Source organism: Lepidochelys kempii, chromosome 10, assembly GCF_965140285.1.
Source record: "Lepidochelys kempii isolate rLepKem1 chromosome 10, rLepKem1.hap1, whole genome shotgun sequence".
NCBI lineage: Eukaryota > Metazoa > Chordata > Testudines > Cheloniidae > Lepidochelys > Lepidochelys kempii.
Genome location: NC_136389.1, coordinates 5,601,822 through 5,620,103, shown reverse-complemented (window position 1 = coordinate 5,620,103; position 18,282 = coordinate 5,601,822). Strand labels below are relative to the sequence as shown.

The window sequence follows — 18,282 nt, the reverse complement described above, 5'->3', positions numbered from 1 at the left end:
GTGCGTGTCAAGAGCCTGATCCTGCCAGTCATTCAGCACCTCTCAGGAGACTCTAAGAACCTTGCAGGACTGGGCCCTTTGACGCTATATATAGACTGGCTGCAGCACCCCACAACGGGATTATTCCTGCCATGGGATCTGTACGAGGTGGGAGATGGGTCACATGCTGACCCCAACCTTCCTCCTGGTATACCCCTTTCATTCTCGATGTAGCAGTTGGGCCCTGATTTGTATAGTTAATCAAACCTCCAGGTCACAATGCTTCCAAGTTGCAGCAAAGCTTGGCTTCGCATACAGAATTTGCAGAGGGAGCCCATATCCACGGGAAAATAACAGTGAGCACAGTTCCATATACCTGCACCAGGATTTATGCATGCACTATGTTTAGATATGTTGCTGTCTGTGGACATCAAAATTGTTGTCCGCACCACAGCATCCCTCAGTTTAGGATGGATTTGAGCATGAGTGAGGAGGGGGGAAATAATCAGTGGTGTAGCATTTTCAATTTTGTAAGACTTGTTGCTGTAAGTGACGTGGCCAGTAATCGGATAATGCTTGAAACAGGGAGTGAAATGTATGGAGCCTAATCAGGAAATATTGTCCCTCATCATTTCTCTGACAGAGGAGATGACTGCAGTTACAAACTGCAAGCTGGTAACTGGCGGAGATTCCTAAAATATGAGATAATTCCTAGAAACTGACCGACTTTCTCTGCAGTACATCAAATTCTAGGTCTATGATCTGTAATTAAATTGCTTATATACTGTTAAAAAAAGCATTTGGCTGTTCTTAGATTGTCCAGTTGAAGGATGTAGGTATTATAAGTAGGAGAGCTGTAGTGACATGTAAAAGTAGCAATTTATAGGACAAGAAAATATTAAGTCTTCACATTTTGAACATGCCAGTATGTGAGAGGATACAGGGATCCAACCCATAGCATAACTACACTCTTACGACTAAAATAGTTGCATTCTTGTGAGCATTAACTATCAAATGGCCAAATTAACTTGAAGCATCCTAGATACTGAATGTTATCTCATGAGCCATCACATTAACGTATCAGGGTATTTTTAAACATGGTTCTGTGAAAGAAAAATTCTAATATGTGGGAGTTTTATACAGATTTTTTTCCAAAGCTAGGCTATACCACTGCAAATAGAACCTCTTCTCTGTGTGCTGTGGGTTAATTATTGCCCAAAGCATTAGAAAACCGTTATTACAAATTAAAATCGGCACTCTCCATGCATGCTGTTGAATATTTACATTGTACAGTATTTTGAATGTTGCCTTCAGATAATGAAAATATCTTGGGGGAAAAGTAGGAGAGGAAGATGGTGCAGCTATCCCCATCCTGCTAAAATCAGAGGGGTGTTGTCCCTCCTCTACCTAGCTTGAGTAAGGGGGTTTCCCTACAGCTCCTCATATGCCTGGGCTATTGCAATGAGAGCTCCCTCCCCCTCCCCCCCCCCCGCCCCAACGTTACGTTCTCCTTTAACCACTGTTTATATGGAGTGGTTTCCAATCCAGCCAAGGCCTCCAAGTGCCTTGCAAACATGAAAGCGTTAGCTTGACAACCGCATCATTAGGCAGGCTAATACCGAACGCAGACGAGGAAAGTCACCCACTGAGTGTGTGGCGGAGCTGGGCCAAGAACCTAGGAGTCGTCTGCTAAGGGACCTGGTGACTTTTGCTAAGTCCTCTGCCTTGACCGCAATATGGCCCTTTCCTTTTTGTTGAAAATACTTTGTCCTGACATAGAAGTAAATGCCTCCAGAGGGCCATGAAATGCCATTCCTATGCTTGCGTTTCCTAGAGGACAGCAAAGACTATCACGGCTTCAGGATTCCCTGAATCCTCTTTCTCTCCAAGATACTGTAAGGAGGTATGGCCTATATGGTGTTCTTTTCACAATGTACCTTAAATCCCCATTTGAGACTCTCTTTCCCCATAGAAGAGTGTTCACTGGAATTGATACACAAGAGAGGTTTAATATGAAGTGGTCATATTGAAATGATGCATCAGAAATGATAGTGGGCCAAATTCTTATTAGGATCTGGCCGCTTTGCACCACCCAGACAGCACAAAAAGGATGAGTACTGGCTGTAGCTGGCCAGCTGAAAATTCCCCTGGCCTGGGAGAACTCTTGGAGGGTATCAAACTGGTGGAGCTGGCTCCTGCATCTGTCCATGCCCTGGGTAGATTGGTGCATGATCCTTTGAGGACCACATGTTGACAGTTAAAGCAGCCTCTAAGCTATACCTCTCAGACTGGTGTCAGCATAGACAGTCCCTCATCATCAGGCAGCTGTAACGAGCATCTTGCCACCCCTCCACTCTCTGGCACTGAGTGGAACTTGGCTACAGGAGAGAATCTGCCTTGTTGTGACTATGATGTGTCCTCTTTGCTGACTTTTTGTTAGCAGCACTTGCCATCTCCCTCCTGAAAGCTGTGAACCACATTCTCTTTCCTGAGGGCATGGGAGTGGATGGGTAACTGACTTAGCAGCCTTTGATCTGGGTGGCAAGTGCTAATGCTACTGTTGGTATTAGAGAGGGATCCAAAGATACTCAGAAGTTGGCAGGTCTGATCTCAGTTATCTCTGTTTACCATTTGAGGCACTGATGTCTAATGAACAGAACAATTGCCTGAGTTCTGCTCCTAACTCTGTGTGTGTGACCTTGGGCAAGTTGCTTAATCTTGCTGTTTCCATGTACTCACTGGTAACATCGGGATGCTGCATATCGCGCGTGTGTGTGGGTGGGTCTGGGTGGGATTGTGAGGTTTAGCTGATGTTGTGTAAAACATTTCATTTGAGACCGTTGGAAGAAAGACTCTATGCAAGTGCAAAACAATATCATTTGGTTCCTGGGTCTGAGTGTGTTGTTTCTATATTAGATTTAGCTCGGGGGGTGGCTGATGATTTCTTTAGTAATTTGTTGCTATTGCTACTGACATTGCCAGCAACCAATGAAATATCCATCTTGGAGAAACTCCTATTTTCCCCAAAACAGACTCTGCATAAATTCCCTGTACTAAGGGATACAGTGTTTATGGGATTCCCATGCCTTATTTATCAAATTGAATAGAAGTGGCTGTTTTGTATACTATTGGAGAGAAGGAGGTGTTAATGCATTCATACCCAATGCACAGATACACCTCCACCATGCTGGGCTTGAAAGATGTCCCTCTGTGATGGTTTTTAATGACATTTTCATTTTTGTTTTTTTTCTCCTAGTTGTCGCTTTTTTGGTGGCGTACCATCAAAACAAGCAGCTGATAGGGGAGAAGGGACTGCTGCCATGCAAACTGTACTTGCAGAACGTCAAACGGTATTTCAAAGGGAAGATTAACCTGGATTCCTTGAACTATGCCCCAACCATCATCTGGTTCCTGGACTGGTCTGATATGGACAGAAACCTGGACTACCTTGCTGGCCTTGGCTTGGGAGTTTCGGCTTACGTGTTGGTCACTGGATGTGCAAACATGATCCTTATGGCCATTCTGTGGATTCTCTACCTCTCGTTGGTTAACGTTGGACAGATCTGGTAGGTTGACAAACTTTCTCCTCTGATTTTCTCTTTGTAATTTCTCACCATGCATTGTACAGATAAGCTTTTGTGCTCCTGAAAGATGGAGACATGGTAAGTCATTACATAGGCACATTGAAGAAACAATGTACTCTTCAGAAAGAAAAATACAGATTGGCTAACTCGTTATGGGCCTAATTCTGTTCTTGCCTGAATCTTACACTGGTGTAACACCATTAATTTTGACAGAGTGCCTCCTGATTTACATCATTGTGAGTAAGAACAGAATCAGGCCGATAACATAACTGTAGTACATGGTATCCCTGCAGTGGGGCATATTCTTTCCTTACGCTAGCTAGGTAACTCATTAGCTTTTGGTTTGAGCAAGATTATTCTTTCATTTAAAGCTGGATCAGCACCAGCCCCGTCTCATGAATAGATTACAGCATGTTATCTTTGTGCCTGGTTAAAATAAAATTTAAAACGCTCAACATTTTAAATATAAGGGGCAGGAGGAAAGGATGGTTGTCCATTGCCTGTGCTCTTTAACAGTTTCTGGAGGTGTAACTACCAAATTCAGTGACTTCTCTGGCCTGCATTGTACCCTTAATCTGCAGTGTAACTTTATGGGATGTAACAGGTTTCAGAGTAGCAGCCGTGTTAGTTTGTATCTGCAAAAAGAACAGGAGAACTCATGGCACCTTAGAGACTAACAAATTTATTTGAGCATAAGCTTTCGTGGGCTGCAGCCCACTTCATCAGATGCATGGAATGGAACATATAGTAAGAAGATATATATACATACAGAGAACATAAAAAGGTGGAAGTTGCCATACCAACTCTAAGAGGCTAATTAATTAAGATGAGCTATTGTCAGCAGGAGAAAAAAAAACTTTTGTAGCCATAAAAATGTTGGCATAGTGTGGGGCCATGCGGGTACCCATAGCAGTGCCGCTGACTTGAAAGTATACATTGTCCCCAAATATGAAATAGTTGTGGGTGAGGACAAAGTTGAGCCTCCAAGTTTGCCGTGACATTATTGGGGATACTGTTCCTGATAGCTTGTAGTCCATCTCTATGTGGAACGTAGGTGTAGAGGGCTTCTACATCCATAGTGGCCAGGATAAATGGACAGAAATCTGACATCAGGAATCATAACATTCAAAAACCAGTAGGAGAATACTTCAACCTCTCTGATCACTCAGTAACAGACTTAAAGGTGGCAATTTTGCAACAGAAAAGCTTCAAAAACAGACTCCAAAGAGAAACTGCTGAGCTGGAATTAATTTGCGAACTAGATACCATTAACTTGGGCTTGATTAGAGACTGGGAGTGGCTGGGTCATTACACAAATTGAATCTATTTCCCCATGTTAAGTATCCTCACAGCTTCTTGTCAGCTGTCTGAAATGGGCCATCTTGATTATCACTACAAAAGTTTTTTTTCTCCTGCTGATAATAGCTCATCTTAATTAATTAGCCTCTTAGAGTTGGTATGGCAACTTCCACCTTTTCATGTTCTCTGTATGTGTATATATATCGTCTTACTTTATGTTCCATTCTATGCATCTGATGAAGTGGGCTGTAGCCCACGAAAGCTTATGCTCAAATAAATTTGTTAGTCTCTAAGGTGCCACAAGTACTCCTGTTTTTTATGGGATGTACTCATTAAAATAGTGCTGGATAAAATTACAGTGTTAGTAAAAGTTGAGAAAGCACAACAGATCTTGCCAGTCACCCTGAGGAATGATAGTCACCCTGATAAAGCTAAAAACTGTAACCGGTAGTGACCATGGTATAGCCACAGGGTATGACACATCTACCCTAACACTGAGCAGTATTTTGTGTACATGCCTTTTTCTTTCTTCCTGTAGCTTGCTCCCAAAATGCGTGTGCCTAATTCCTTACCTGAGCCAATTTGTCCAGACCTGTCTGTGATTGCACAGCTCTTCTATTTAAAGAAAGTGAAAAAAATGGCAGATGTTAAATATCATCCCACTCAGCTTTAGCCCACTTGAGAACCCCTCCACCACTCTGTGTGCAGTAGGGAAATTTTAGTAATTAGGGGATCCCCCTAATGAGTTAAGTGTACTTCATTCAGCTCTGCAATTATGAGAAATCCAGAATAAGGCCACAGTGGCATGACAAGGGGTTTCAAGGGGTATCCTTCCATTGCTTCAACTCCAGAGCTAGTTTGAAAACCGCTCTGCTCATCTCTAGGCACCTGTACGTCCCTGCTGGCTGTTAGCTTTTTCAGAAGGACTTGAAATGCCACCTGGTCCCCATTCGTGGCAGCCGTGGGAATGTATGTAATTGTATCCGCTAAAGCCAGATAGTGTATTTAACTCCCTTGTGACTCCTTTTGCTCATCTGTAAAAAGTGCATCATAATTACAGCGGCAGAGTTTGGGGGTTGGAAGCTGAGGCTGAGATTCCTCAAAGTCCTGGGGTGCTTGGTTTTGATTTGGCCTGTTAGGAGAGGAAGGGTCTAGAGAGAAGCTTGAGATCCAAATCCCAGTTTCCTGCGGATTGGATGGGTTTTCAGGTGTGGTGCTGGTCCCTCACTAAAGTTACTCCATCCCCACGAGGAGCGTCATGAGGCATACTTCATTAACGTCTGTGAGGCGGGCAGGAGCACTGGGCTAAGGCGCCATGTGAACGGCAGCCTCTTAACCTTGTATTGATTTATAAGAATGAACCTGTTTGGCTTGTTCCATCTCGTGCAGCTACCCAGTCATGCTTGCTCCTCAAGCCCCTTGCTCCGAGCCACTTCCACCACTAATAAGCGTGCTCAGAGGAGAGGTGTGACCTCTTCTTGGCAGGCGTTAGACGTGTAGCAGTCTCGCTGAGCAGCTAACTTTCTGCCAGAAATAAATCCTGCCACAATCTGTGTCAGTGTAACTGCTGCTGAGGGGCTACCGTTGGGGTTTTCTAAGTCTTTAAAGGCAAGGGAGGGTGATGATGTGTGTGGGCGGGGGAGGCGGGGACTTTTCCCCCCAGTAATGGATGGAGCCGCAACTGCTACCCAGCAGACCTTATCCAAATGTCCCTTCCTGAGTGGGTGTATGGCTCGGGAGTTCATGGCCAAGCTTTAGGTCCCTTTGTAACTCGGAAGACCGTGAATCATCTCACGGGAATGTGAGCCAAGCCCAAAGTTTGCATTCTGTGGATGCTGTGGTTTGAAGGAATTGCCTCCTGATTTTTGAGATAGGATTGTACTTCGCTTTGTTTTGCTAGTTCATTTGGAGCTTGTAAGTTACCCTGTCGTACACAGGTAATTTATGGCCTCTGGTAGCAGGTTCTGAGTTGAATGGGGGGTGGGAAGGAAAATAGGTGTTGCTCAGTTTCCTCTCAGCTTAGTTGTGGCATGAAATATATTAACCAGGAAATTGGGCTCAGGTTGTAGAGGGGTGTAGAAATCAAAGTGACCCAGTGCTACAGTTCATTCAACCATGGTTACATTTTTCATTAGGTCCTCTGCAATGGGTCACTGCGTGGCCAAGACCATATTATCATTGTGCATACACTGTGACTTTCAGTTCCACTGGGAAGTAGATGCCGGGTGCCTGGGTGCTTACAATGCAAAAGATGCCTGGGGAGGGGGGAATGAATTGATTTTCCCTCACACACACACACACCCCCCCCCCCCCGACGTGAAGAATTCTTGGGATGCACTCGATAGACCTGTGCCTTCTGAAATTAAATGGATTTTGCCTTTGACCTCAGGGGGAGCAGGAGAAAGCCTTAAAATGGCAGGTAGCCGATTGTATTAGCTCTATTTACAAATAAATAACGTGTTCACTTTTTGTAGACGGTTGCAAAGTCACCATTGCTTCTTGTGGCCCTTTGTGACTTGGGTGGGCCCTGCAGGGGCCCTGCCTTAGTTTTCCCGCTTGGGCTTGGCCCTTCAGCTAAGCCATTAACAAAGCCCACTCCTTCAGGGGGGGACAACTCCAAACCCAACTCTAAACACAGAGTCTGTGCCCCAGTCTCTCGTTGCTGAGGGGCCTCTTCCCTCCTCTGATTCAAGTCTTTTCTGCCCACCCTTTGGGCTCAGCTTTGCCCTTCGCCGGCTTCTTTTTGTCTCTCCCCTCAGCCTCTCCTGGGCTCCTTCAGATTGCTCTCTCCTGAGCCACCCCACCCAGGCCTTCCTGCCTGGAGTCTTCCACGGACCTTTGTCTGCCGTATGCTCTCACTCTGCTGCTGGGCTTCCTTCCTCTGATGCCAACCCTGCACAGTTGGGGTGGCGTGGGGCTAGTGGATCTGGGTTGGCTGTCCCTTAGTGGGGCAGGATTCTCTGTTTCACAGACAAATAGTTAAATTCAGGGATTAGTTTAGGGTGACTAGGTGTGTGAGAGGCACTGGCATCTTTTCATGTCTGAGGTGGCCTCCTGTCATGTATTGGGCAGAGTGCAGTGCAGTCCCAGGCAAGTCATGTTTGGTTATACGCATACAGTGTTCCTTGTTTCTGTGCCAGCATTACTTGTGTGCCGCAGAAATATGGTTTCTTAACCAGGTTTTTTTTAAACTAAATAATTCAGAAATAAACAACCATGAAACTGCGGTTATAGACAGTTATTTGAAATAGAGAGAGGAACCTCACAGCAAGTCCCTGCATGGATAATTTTTGTGTCCCCCCCCCCCCCTTGTTTTAGGTAATGCGTCCCACCCTTGGGGCTTGGGAGGTTGATGAGATGCTTTGGGGGTGAATCCAGAGATTCTGAGTAGGACCCTTCCATGATTCTTCTCCCAAGATTTATGTTACCAGGCCCCCAGTCGGAATTACGTGATAATTTCTCAAAGAAGCTTTTCTGGGTACCAAGAAACAGATTATTCCATAATTGCCCATTATGGTATTTCTAAAGCATCTGGTACTGACTGTTATCAGAGACAGGATACTGGGCTAAGACAGGCCAGAAGTCTGATCCGGTCTATCAACTCCTTTGAGATTGCTGATTGGGAAGCCATTTCAAGGGAGATATGGGATTTTAAAGAGAGATACAATTTGCTGCTTCTTTATGCCAGCAAGGGACAATTTATTCTTTTTATGTCCTTTTTAAAAAAAAATTTTAATTTTAAATGTGTGTATTTGTTTTGGGCTGTAGTCTTCAGATATCTGACGCTGTTGACTGAGGGTGACTCTTTCAACTGCCGTCCAGCTGGCTTGAGCTCTGTAGAGAGAGGAAGCTTCGGTAGAGTAACTGTCTCTTTGAAAAGCAGGAAGGCATCAGCTGCATGCACTAGGTATATTAGACTTCCACTTCTTTGAAATACAGTGGCTGGAGAATAGTGTTCTGTTCCAGGGGAACCCTGAACTTTGCTATGACAACACCATGGAGAAAGAGTTAAAGGCCTTTGCCTACTGTATAAAAAATTATCATAGTTTGGTAGAAATGGCTGATACCAAATGAGGAGGAGAGGGCCAGACTGGTGGTTCAGGAAGTTGGTAATAGCAATAGGAAATAGAGTCCATCCTTGTGGGGTGCACAGCTGTCCAATGCCGGTGATGGCCTTTGAAAATGGTGGGTGGCTTGTGTGATATGAATTGATGGGTCTCAATCCGGTTCCTAGAGGATGGCCTATGTTGTCAGACAACGGGTGAACCTGTTGGCGGTCTAGGCAGAGACCAAGGAATGACTATGCTGTTGAGACTTGGCTTCCCTCTGGGCTCTACAGGTGGTCTATCTGGGATAGAGTTCAGGCCCATGGTGTGTGGGAGAAGCTTGTACTGTCAGTAGCTGGGCTGGGCTGTCCTGTGGATGCCCAGTGGGAACAGAGTGCCAGGGCTCTGAATCTGGCATGTTACCGGCACTGCTTGAAATTAATCTCTGTCCAGGTTCACATGCAACATGTAAAACGTATATGAATTAAATGAGACTGTAGATGTCGGGTTTAAGACTTAATCTAATTTTTGGCTTCTATTACTTCCTGGAACTCTGCCACTATTCTAGTCTCAGCCTGAAGCTACTGGCACTGCTGCTTACGTTTGATGCCTCTGCTCACTGTTGGGTAAGCTGGCTGTGATTGGATTCCCAGGTCAGGATAAGGATTACTTTAATGAAATTTGTGGATTTTAAAAGCACACATTGACCTGAAACTAAATACTTAACTTTGTCAGCATGCTGCTGACGATACTTGTGGACCTTCTCTGATACAACACACTTTGGGTGTTTAGTTCCCAAATCTAGTATTCACAGAAACCAATGTGTTAATTTCAGTGGTCATCAAATGTAGGATCAAGAATGCATCCTGGCTATATTTAAAAATGGATCCTGATATGGTACCTTTATAATTATAGTCACTTTGGTAACTTTGCACCTAGGTGATGTGTAGATGCTACTGTTACCCTGGAGTAATTCACTAGTATAACTGGGTGTGTTGGGACTGTGCATGGTAGGAGCGTGGGTTGCTCTCGTATCCAACGCTCAAAGAGCCTGTGCTCTTAAAAGCACTTTTTTTGGTCTCTCTGTTTGTTTTTTCCTCCCGGCATGCTTTGCATTCATCCTTTGAAATGGAATGAGGCTGATCAGAATCTAAAAAACCACCAATGAAATGCAGGATGAAGTAGTTGACTTATGAGTTGGTTGGAGAGCCCCATGTTGAGTGTTAGTAGTATCCCTCATTGTCTTTAATAGTACAGCGTATCCCTGGTTTCAGGGGTATGCTGCACAGTTAGTTCTTGTTTGGAAAAAAATAAAAAGCTAAAGAATCCGAAAAAGTAAGTGCGTGCGTGTGTGCGTGCATGGAAACCCCTCAATGTTTTCGTTCTTTTCTTTGTGGCCTCCATGGGTCCCAGCTGTCTACATTCCATCAAATGAAGAATACTGCTGCCCATATTCATTATGTTGGTAAATAATGAGAAGGACTGGTCACTAATACAGAGCGATCTGGATCACTTGCTAAGCTGGGTGCAGGACTCTAAAAAAGACGTGTGTGTGTGTCACAGTGGGTATTCAACTGAACATTATTAATTCTCAGTACTATACTGTGTCTGCAAGAGCTAACGTGCTCTTTGCCGTATAAACACAGGAATATCGAGTAGGGGTAGGGAGGTTGTATCACCTCTGTATTTGGGCACTGGTGTTTACCAGCAGCGCTGGAATATTTATGTGTAGTTCTGGTGTCCATACTTCAAGAAGGATGTTGAAATATTGGAGAGAGGGTTCAGAGAATGATTAAAGGTTTGGAAACCATGCCGTGTAGTGAGAGACTCAAAGAGATCAATCTGTCTGTCAAAGAGAAGGTTGGGGTGTGACTTGATCACAGTCATAGAAATTTGATTAGATGGCTCCTCAGTTTATTAGACAAAGGTATAACAAGATCCAATGGCTAGAAGTTGAAGCTAGACAAATTCAGACTAGAAATAAGGGGCAAATTTCTAACAGTGAAGTATTTAACCATGGGAACATCTTACCAAGAATTGTAGTAGATTCTCCGTTACTGGACATTTTAAAATCAACACTGGACATTTTTGTAAAAGATCTGCTCTAGCTGGGCCATAGCTATTCGGCTTAAAGAAGGAACTAATTTAGGGAAGACCTATGGACTGTGCTGTGCAGGAGGTTGGACTAAGTGATCACAGTGGTGCCTTCTGGCCTTAAAATCTATGAATCTTGCACACTCTAGACCTATAGAGTCACAGATCTGATGCAGAGTCTGTGTATATTTGGAGTCTGGAGTTGGGGGAGTTGTTTAAATCCAGTTCGCTCTTTGGCTGATTTCTGAGCCATGTGGAGAGGCTCACAGGACATTCATTTTCATCCTGCGTCAGGTGGGAGGATCCTGGATGTCCACTGAAGGATCAAGGTGATAAAAAGAAAGGAAAAACAAATGGGAGAACACAAAGGGCTTCATGTATAGAATTCTGATGAGTCTCCCCGAGTGAAAAGTGAGCCCTGATCATTTTGTGAGCCTCCCAGCCCTTAATGGGATACAGTCTAGAATTGTCAGTCCATCTGCCAGAAGATACAAGACTGATTAAAGTCCTGCATAGGTCAAGTGTTTTTTAATGAGACTTAAAAACCACAAAACGCTCATGACAAAAAAGCCTTTCTTCTTTTTCTGTTATGAAGGCCCTTCAAAGAATGGCAATTTTAACTGCAGTTAAATTACATGCCCCTGAGACATGCTTTTATGACCTGCATTATTACTGTCCTTGTAACTAGGCCCTAATGCTAAATCAAAAGCTGTTAATATTACGCCTAATCAGCTAATGATGACAATACATTGGGTATCTGGGCCGAGGACTAAAGGAGTCACGTCCTCTTCACCTAAACCCTGGCTAAATATTACAGCATCTGCATCTACTTGGAAACCATCTGGCATAGTGGCTCCAAAGGGCATGTGAGTATGAATCAAATTGTATTTAGTCTACTAACAACCTCAGGGGTTTGTACGGTAGTACAGTGCAGCTCAGTTTCACGCTCTCTTGTGGAAAAAGGTGTGCCTGGTCTTATGCTATCCCAAGTCTTTGTTAGCGGTCGCTCCATCAATATTTCCACAGGGGAGGAAGACACTGAAAAGAACGTTGTAGTTACGCAGTGTGGTAACATTTTGTTGATTGGCTTGGAGAACATACTCCCCGGAGTTCATATAACTCCACTAAAATCTCAGTTTCTCAAGACCAAAAAAAAAAAAAAGGAATAGAATTTGGAATGCCCTATAGCTGTTATGGCAAGTATCTTACTAACTGTATCCCAGTATTAGACAAAACACTTATCTTCTCTCTCTCTTAGCTATCATTTTAATTTTGTAAGCGACACAGGTAGAGGAGAGAGAGAGAGAGAGAGAGAAAGTGGTTTTGAGAAAAGATCTAAAAATATACGGCGAATAAATGAGGAAGCACAGAGCGATGGATAGGAGGCCAGTGCTAGATTAGTTTAAGGGCCTGTTTACATGGGTAAAAAGTATTCCAGAATAGCTCCCCATGTGGATGCTGTTTGGAATAAAAGTGATTTTATTCTAGAATGTTTGGAAACAAACTAATTATTGTGGAATAAAAGTGACTTTTATTCCAGACTAGCATGTGTACGCGGGGGGAGCTATTCTGGAACAGCAACTGAAAAGTCACTTATTCCACAATACCTATTCTGGTCAATATATCCACATAGATGAGCTTTAATGGAGGTAGCCGGGAAAGGGGCCATGAGAGAGAAGATTTCATAAGGTGTGCTGCAGCAAGTTCAGGGAGGTTCTTAAAACAGCAAGGGCAAGTTTGAACTAGACCTTGGGGGGGAAAAATGGGGAACTAGTACTGATTATTATAGATTAATACTGGGGATGGAGGCGGCAGGGAGGAAGGTGCCATCTGTGTCATCTGGAAATCAGTGATGATTTTGTTTTCTTCCAGATCATTGATAAAAGTTTTAAATAGTGTAGAGCAGATATCTGTGGGACCCCTTTAGAAACACACCCGCTCAATGAGGATTCCCTGCTTACGGCTACATTTTGAGACTTATCATTTAGCCAGCTTTTAATCCATTTAATGTGTGCCATGTTGATTTCTGTGTCGTTTTAGTTTCTTAATCAAAATGTTGTGTGGTACCAAGCCAAATGCCTTATTACATCTATGTCTATTACATCATCACTATTGCCTGTATCAAGCAAACTTGTCACCTCATAAAACAAAATATCAAGTTAGACCAAGATCAAGTTAGACTTAATGGTGAAATCCTAGCGGATCTTAAACATAAAAAAGAAGCTTACAAGAAGTGGAAGGTTGGACATATGACCAGGGAAGAGTATAAAAATATTGCTCGGGCATGTAGGAATGTTATCAGGAGGGCCAAATCGCACCTGGAGCTGCAGCTAGCCAGAGATGTCAAGAGTAACAAGAAGGGTTTCTTCAGGTATGTTGGCAACAAGAAGAAAGCCAAGGAATGTGTGGGCCCCTTACTGAATGAGGGAGGCAACCTAGTGACAGAGGATGTGGAAAAAGCTAATGTACTCAATGCTTTTTTTGCCTCTGTTTTCACTAACAAGGTCAGCTCCCAGACTGCTGCGCTGGGCATCACAAAATGCGGAAGAGATGGCCAGCCCTCTGTGGAGATAGAGGCGGTTAGGGACTATTTAGAAAAGCTGGACGTGCACAAGTCCATGGGGCCGGACGAGTTGCATCCGAGAGTGCTGAAGGAATTGGCGGCTGTGATTGCAGAGCCACTGGCCATTATCTTTGAAAACTCGTGGCGAACCGGGGAAGTCCCGGATGACTGGAAAAAGGCTAATGTAGTGCCAATCTTTAAAAAAGGGAAGAAAGAAGATCCTGGGAACTACAGGCCAGTCAGCCTCACCTCAGTCCCTGGAAAAATCATGGAGCAGGTCCTCAAAGAATCAATCCTGAAGCACTTGCATGAGAGGAAAGTGATCAGGAACAGCCAGCATGGATTCACCAAGGGAAGGTCATGCCTGACTAATCTAATCGCCTTTTATGATGAGATTACTGGTTCTGTGGATGAAGGGAAAGCAGTGGATGTATTGTTTCTTGACTTTAGCAAAGCTTTTGACACGGTCTCCCATAGTATTCTTGTCAGCAAGTTAAGGAAGTATGGGCTGGATGAATGCACCATAAGGTGGGTAGAAAGCTGGCTAAATTGTCGGGCTCAACGGGTAGTGATCAATGGCTCCATGTCTAGTTGGCAGCCGGTATCAAGTGGAGTGCCCCAGGGGTCGGTCCTGGGGCCGGTTTTATTCAATATCTTCATAAATGATCTGGAGGATGGTGTGGATTGCACTCTCAGCAAATTTGCGGATGATACTAAACTGGGAGGAGTGGTAGATACGCTGGAGGGGAGGGATAGGATACAGAAGGACCTAGACCAATTGGAAGATTGGGCCAAAAGGAATCTGATGAGGTTCAATAAGGATAAGTGCAGGGTCCTGCACTTAGGACGGAAGAACCCAATGCACAGCTACAGACTAGGGACCGAATGGCTAGGCAGCAGTTCTGCAGAAAAGGACCTAGGGGTGACAGTGGACGAGAAGCTGGATATGAGTCAGCAGTGTGCCCTTGTTGCCAAGAAGGCCAATGGCATTTTGGGATGTATAAGTAGGGGCATAGCGAGCAGATCGAGGGACGTGATCGTTCCCCTCTATTCGACATTGGTGAGGCCTCATCTGGAGTACTGTGTCCAGTTTTGGGCCCCACACTTCAAGAAGGATGTGGATAAATTGGAGAGAGTCCAGCGAAGGGCAACAAAAATGATTAGGGGACTGGAACACATGAGTTATGAGGAGAGGCTGAGGGAGCTGGGATTGTTTAGCCTGCAGAAGAGAAGAATGAGGGGGGATTTGATAGCTGCTTTCAACTACCTGAAAGGGGGTTCCAAAGAGGATGGCTCTAGACTGTTCTCAATGGTAGCAGATGACAGAACGAGGAGTAATGGTCTCAAGTTGCAGTGGGGGAGGTTTAGATTGGATATTAGGAAAAACTTTTTCACTAAGAGGGTGGTGAAACACTGGAATGCGTTACCTAGGGAGGTGGTAGAATCTCCTTCCTTAGAGGTTTTTAAGGTCAGGCTTGACAAAGCCCTGGCTGGGATGATTTAACTGGGAATTGGTCCTGCTTTGAGCAGGGGGTTGGACTAGATGACCTTCTGGGGTCCCTTCCAACCCTGATATTCTATGATTCTATGATTCTATGACCAGGTCTGTTTTCCATAAAGCAATTTTGCCTGGGATCTGACATACCTATAGTACCCGGGTTATTCCATGTACCTGTTCGTGCTGAGAAATGCCTCTACGTCTCTGCTTGGCATTGCAGAGCAATAACCAGCAATGGGCCGCTTGATGAACCTTTGTTACACCTGTGGGATCTCCATAAATGAGGCTTTATAGTAATTGGGACACCACCCTTTTAACAGAAACTCTGACCAATCCAAACTGTTTCTGTGTAAATGACAGTGTTCCTGTTTGTACATACAGTATTCCATTTGTGAAGATTAATTACACTTTTTCCCTTTTACTATCTGGAGGGGATGAATTGCAGACACAGATTTTGTGCTAACGTTACCTTTTCATGTTTGTCTGCTATGGGATACAACATCTGAAGATTTTATTAAACAGGTGTGATACTCTGTCAAGTGTGCTCTTAATTAATACAACAGCTCCATTTATTTGCCTCAGAGCTTATTCTGAATAAAATAAAAATGTAAATGTAATAAGCAAGCCAATGTGCTATAGAGTTGAGAGTGAGATAAATCAAGATGAGACTTCAGCACTGTTTAGGATTATAAAACTGAATGATTAGATTATTTTATCTTGTCTCTTTGATCAGGTAGTGGGAACGAGACCTCCTTTGTATTGGAGATCAAAACCAAACATGAGCAAAATTAAAAGGATGTGCAGAAAAATGTAGCTTCTCTTCTCAGTCGTTGACTCCTGGGGAAAATGAAGTTTCCAGTTACAACTGTGGTCATACAGTCTTCGAACGTGAGGTCTGCAGCTGCATCATTAAACACAGTAGCACCATCTCTAAATTAATCCGGGTTTCTGCTGTACGCTCTGAGACAGGGATGGAGAGAATTAAAGGAAGGCTGAGGGAGGGGTTGAAAACTGTTCTTTTAAATGTGACTTCTTGACAGAGTCTGTTAGGAGAAGGAGACTGTGTGTTTGGTTGAAAACTGAAACAAAAAAAGGAATGCATTTTAGGTGAAAGCAGAGAAATGGCGTTGTACAAAGTGTGAAACAATACTGTGGATTTTTATATTTCCTTTCATTTGAGGATCTCAGAGTTCTGCAAGGCATAAAACATAGCCTCTTAACATTCCCTAAATATTATGCCCCTGTTTATTCGATCAATGGGAAGCCTGAGGCACTGAGGGCAAATCTTCATGGTGCCGCTCAGAAAGTTGGTAAATTAATTAAAGATGTGAAGTCAAAGTGCATTAATCCCCTGTGTGGATGCTCATTCAGAAGTGAAGTGGCCTTCGTTCACTGTTGCTTAACCCTTTCCTGCGTGTTCCCCATGTAGACAAGTCCTGAGAGTTCGTGAGCCATGCAGGAAATCAATGGTAGAAGTGGGAAAAGAATCCTCACACCTTGACTCTTATGCACTGACCATCTTTTACATTCGGGAAGACACTTTCACTGCAGAGGTGGGAGGTGTGTGTTTGTCCAATGACTTGTTTTGAACTTGGACAAAACATTTCATCCACCTGTGCCTCAATTTACCCTTTTGCCAAGTGGAGGTAAGAATGCTTACCTGTCTCACAGGAGCACTGGGCACCTTCATATTAGTAAAGCACTTTTGGGCCCTCATAAAAAAATACTCAAGAAATGCAGATGATTAATACGGTGTGTAACTTTTGTATGTGCTTTTACAAAGTGTTCTTGCCGAGGGATTTTGCTGAATTTAAAGTTTAATTAAAAGCAACATGTTATTTTGACAACTGTATTTGAAATTATTTGAATCTTGTTAGGGGCCTTAAATTTTTTTAAGTAAGCTTTATTACAGCTTGGCTCTGTCTGTTTTTCTAGCTCTCAAAAGTATCCCAACAACAACAACAACAAAAGTTGAATCTTATTCTTTTATCTGCTCTTTGCTTTGGCAATACACCTCAGGAATTTCTTTGTTATTAAGGATTGCTGCTTGACATCCCCCTTTCTCCTCTCCCCTAAAAAAAAAAAAAAAGGATTATCTCTAGAAACTTAAACCGAAAGTTAAAGGATCTCAGGGGGTCATCCTTCCTGTAGAGGAAGCTGGTTTTGGCACTTCCTACTCATACAGAAAAGAGCGAGCATATCAGTTTCAAAGAATGTTGTGAGCACTTGGTATGACATACTAATGAAACAAAGATTATTACCATGTGACGCTATTGCTTCGCAATACAATTGGGAGCTAATGATACTAATGAAAAACATGTTTGCATTTGAAAGATAAAAATGTAACGACGGCTGATGTCAGTCCTGAATCATTTAATATTTTCCCCAAAATGTCAAGTTTTCCCCTCCCCACTCCTGTCATTTTGGTATAATCAACCGTCCTTTAAAAAGGGAGGGTTGCTTATTTATATGTTTGCACAGCACAGTGGGACTTCAATCCTGATAGGTGCTGGTGCCCTACGACAAAAAGATAATCCCATGGATGCCTTTGAATTTTAGATCTTTAAGTGTTGGGAATTTCTAAGTAAAGAGAATGATTCCCCCCTCCCTTTGTTTTGTTTTGAGGCAGTAAGTAACATTTAATAGAATAAGAAGACTAGGCAATTAGCTGTTTGTAAATAATGTAAGTTGCGATTTTCAAAAGTTCCTAAAGGGTTAGGAACCCAACTTCTATTAAAAGTCAATGGGATTTAGGCACCCAGCACCCTTCAGATCCTTCGAAAATCCCTGTTTATTCGATGATGGTGAAATGGTTTGAAAAAAACAGGTAGAAGTGACATTTATGAATGGGGCAAATTCGTCCATAGTGTGAGCTAGTCTGTGAAGTTGGACCAGATTTGCTCAGGACTGAAAGAGCTTTTGTTGGTAGGAGAAGAGTTCTCAAATGTCATGCTGTATGGTGAAAACTGTTGGTCGCAGGGATCAAAGAGAATTTCATTCCCCCCACCTCCTTTTTTTTTATTTTTTGCAGTTATCAAGGAGCCTTGTTGCTTTTTCTTGGCCTTCTGTTAGATTTAAGTTTGCATTAGGTCTAGTTATTGGCTACTACCAGGCACAAGGTGCTAGAGTCAATACACCTATTATCAGGTCCATAACAAATTCAATTTGTCTATTTAAATACAAATATTTAAAAAAACATATGTGCCTGTGCCTCTCATG

General features: G+C 43.4%; 1 protein-coding gene across 2 annotated transcripts in view; it reads left to right on the top strand.

The window, feature by feature from the left end:
* The window catches only part of LMF1 (lipase maturation factor 1), a 349,536-nt gene that overhangs the window by 18,113 nt on the left and 313,141 nt on the right, over positions 1-18,282 (top strand). Inside the window, exon 2 of one of the 2 annotated variants that reach the window (XM_073361771.2) lies at positions 3,236-3,545. In XM_073361771.2, the coding sequence (XP_073217872.1) occupies positions 3,236-3,545 (310 nt within the window). Of the gene's footprint in view, positions 1-3,235; positions 3,546-18,282 lie in introns of those variants that run through there. The other variant, XM_073361772.2, reaches the window with a different exon arrangement.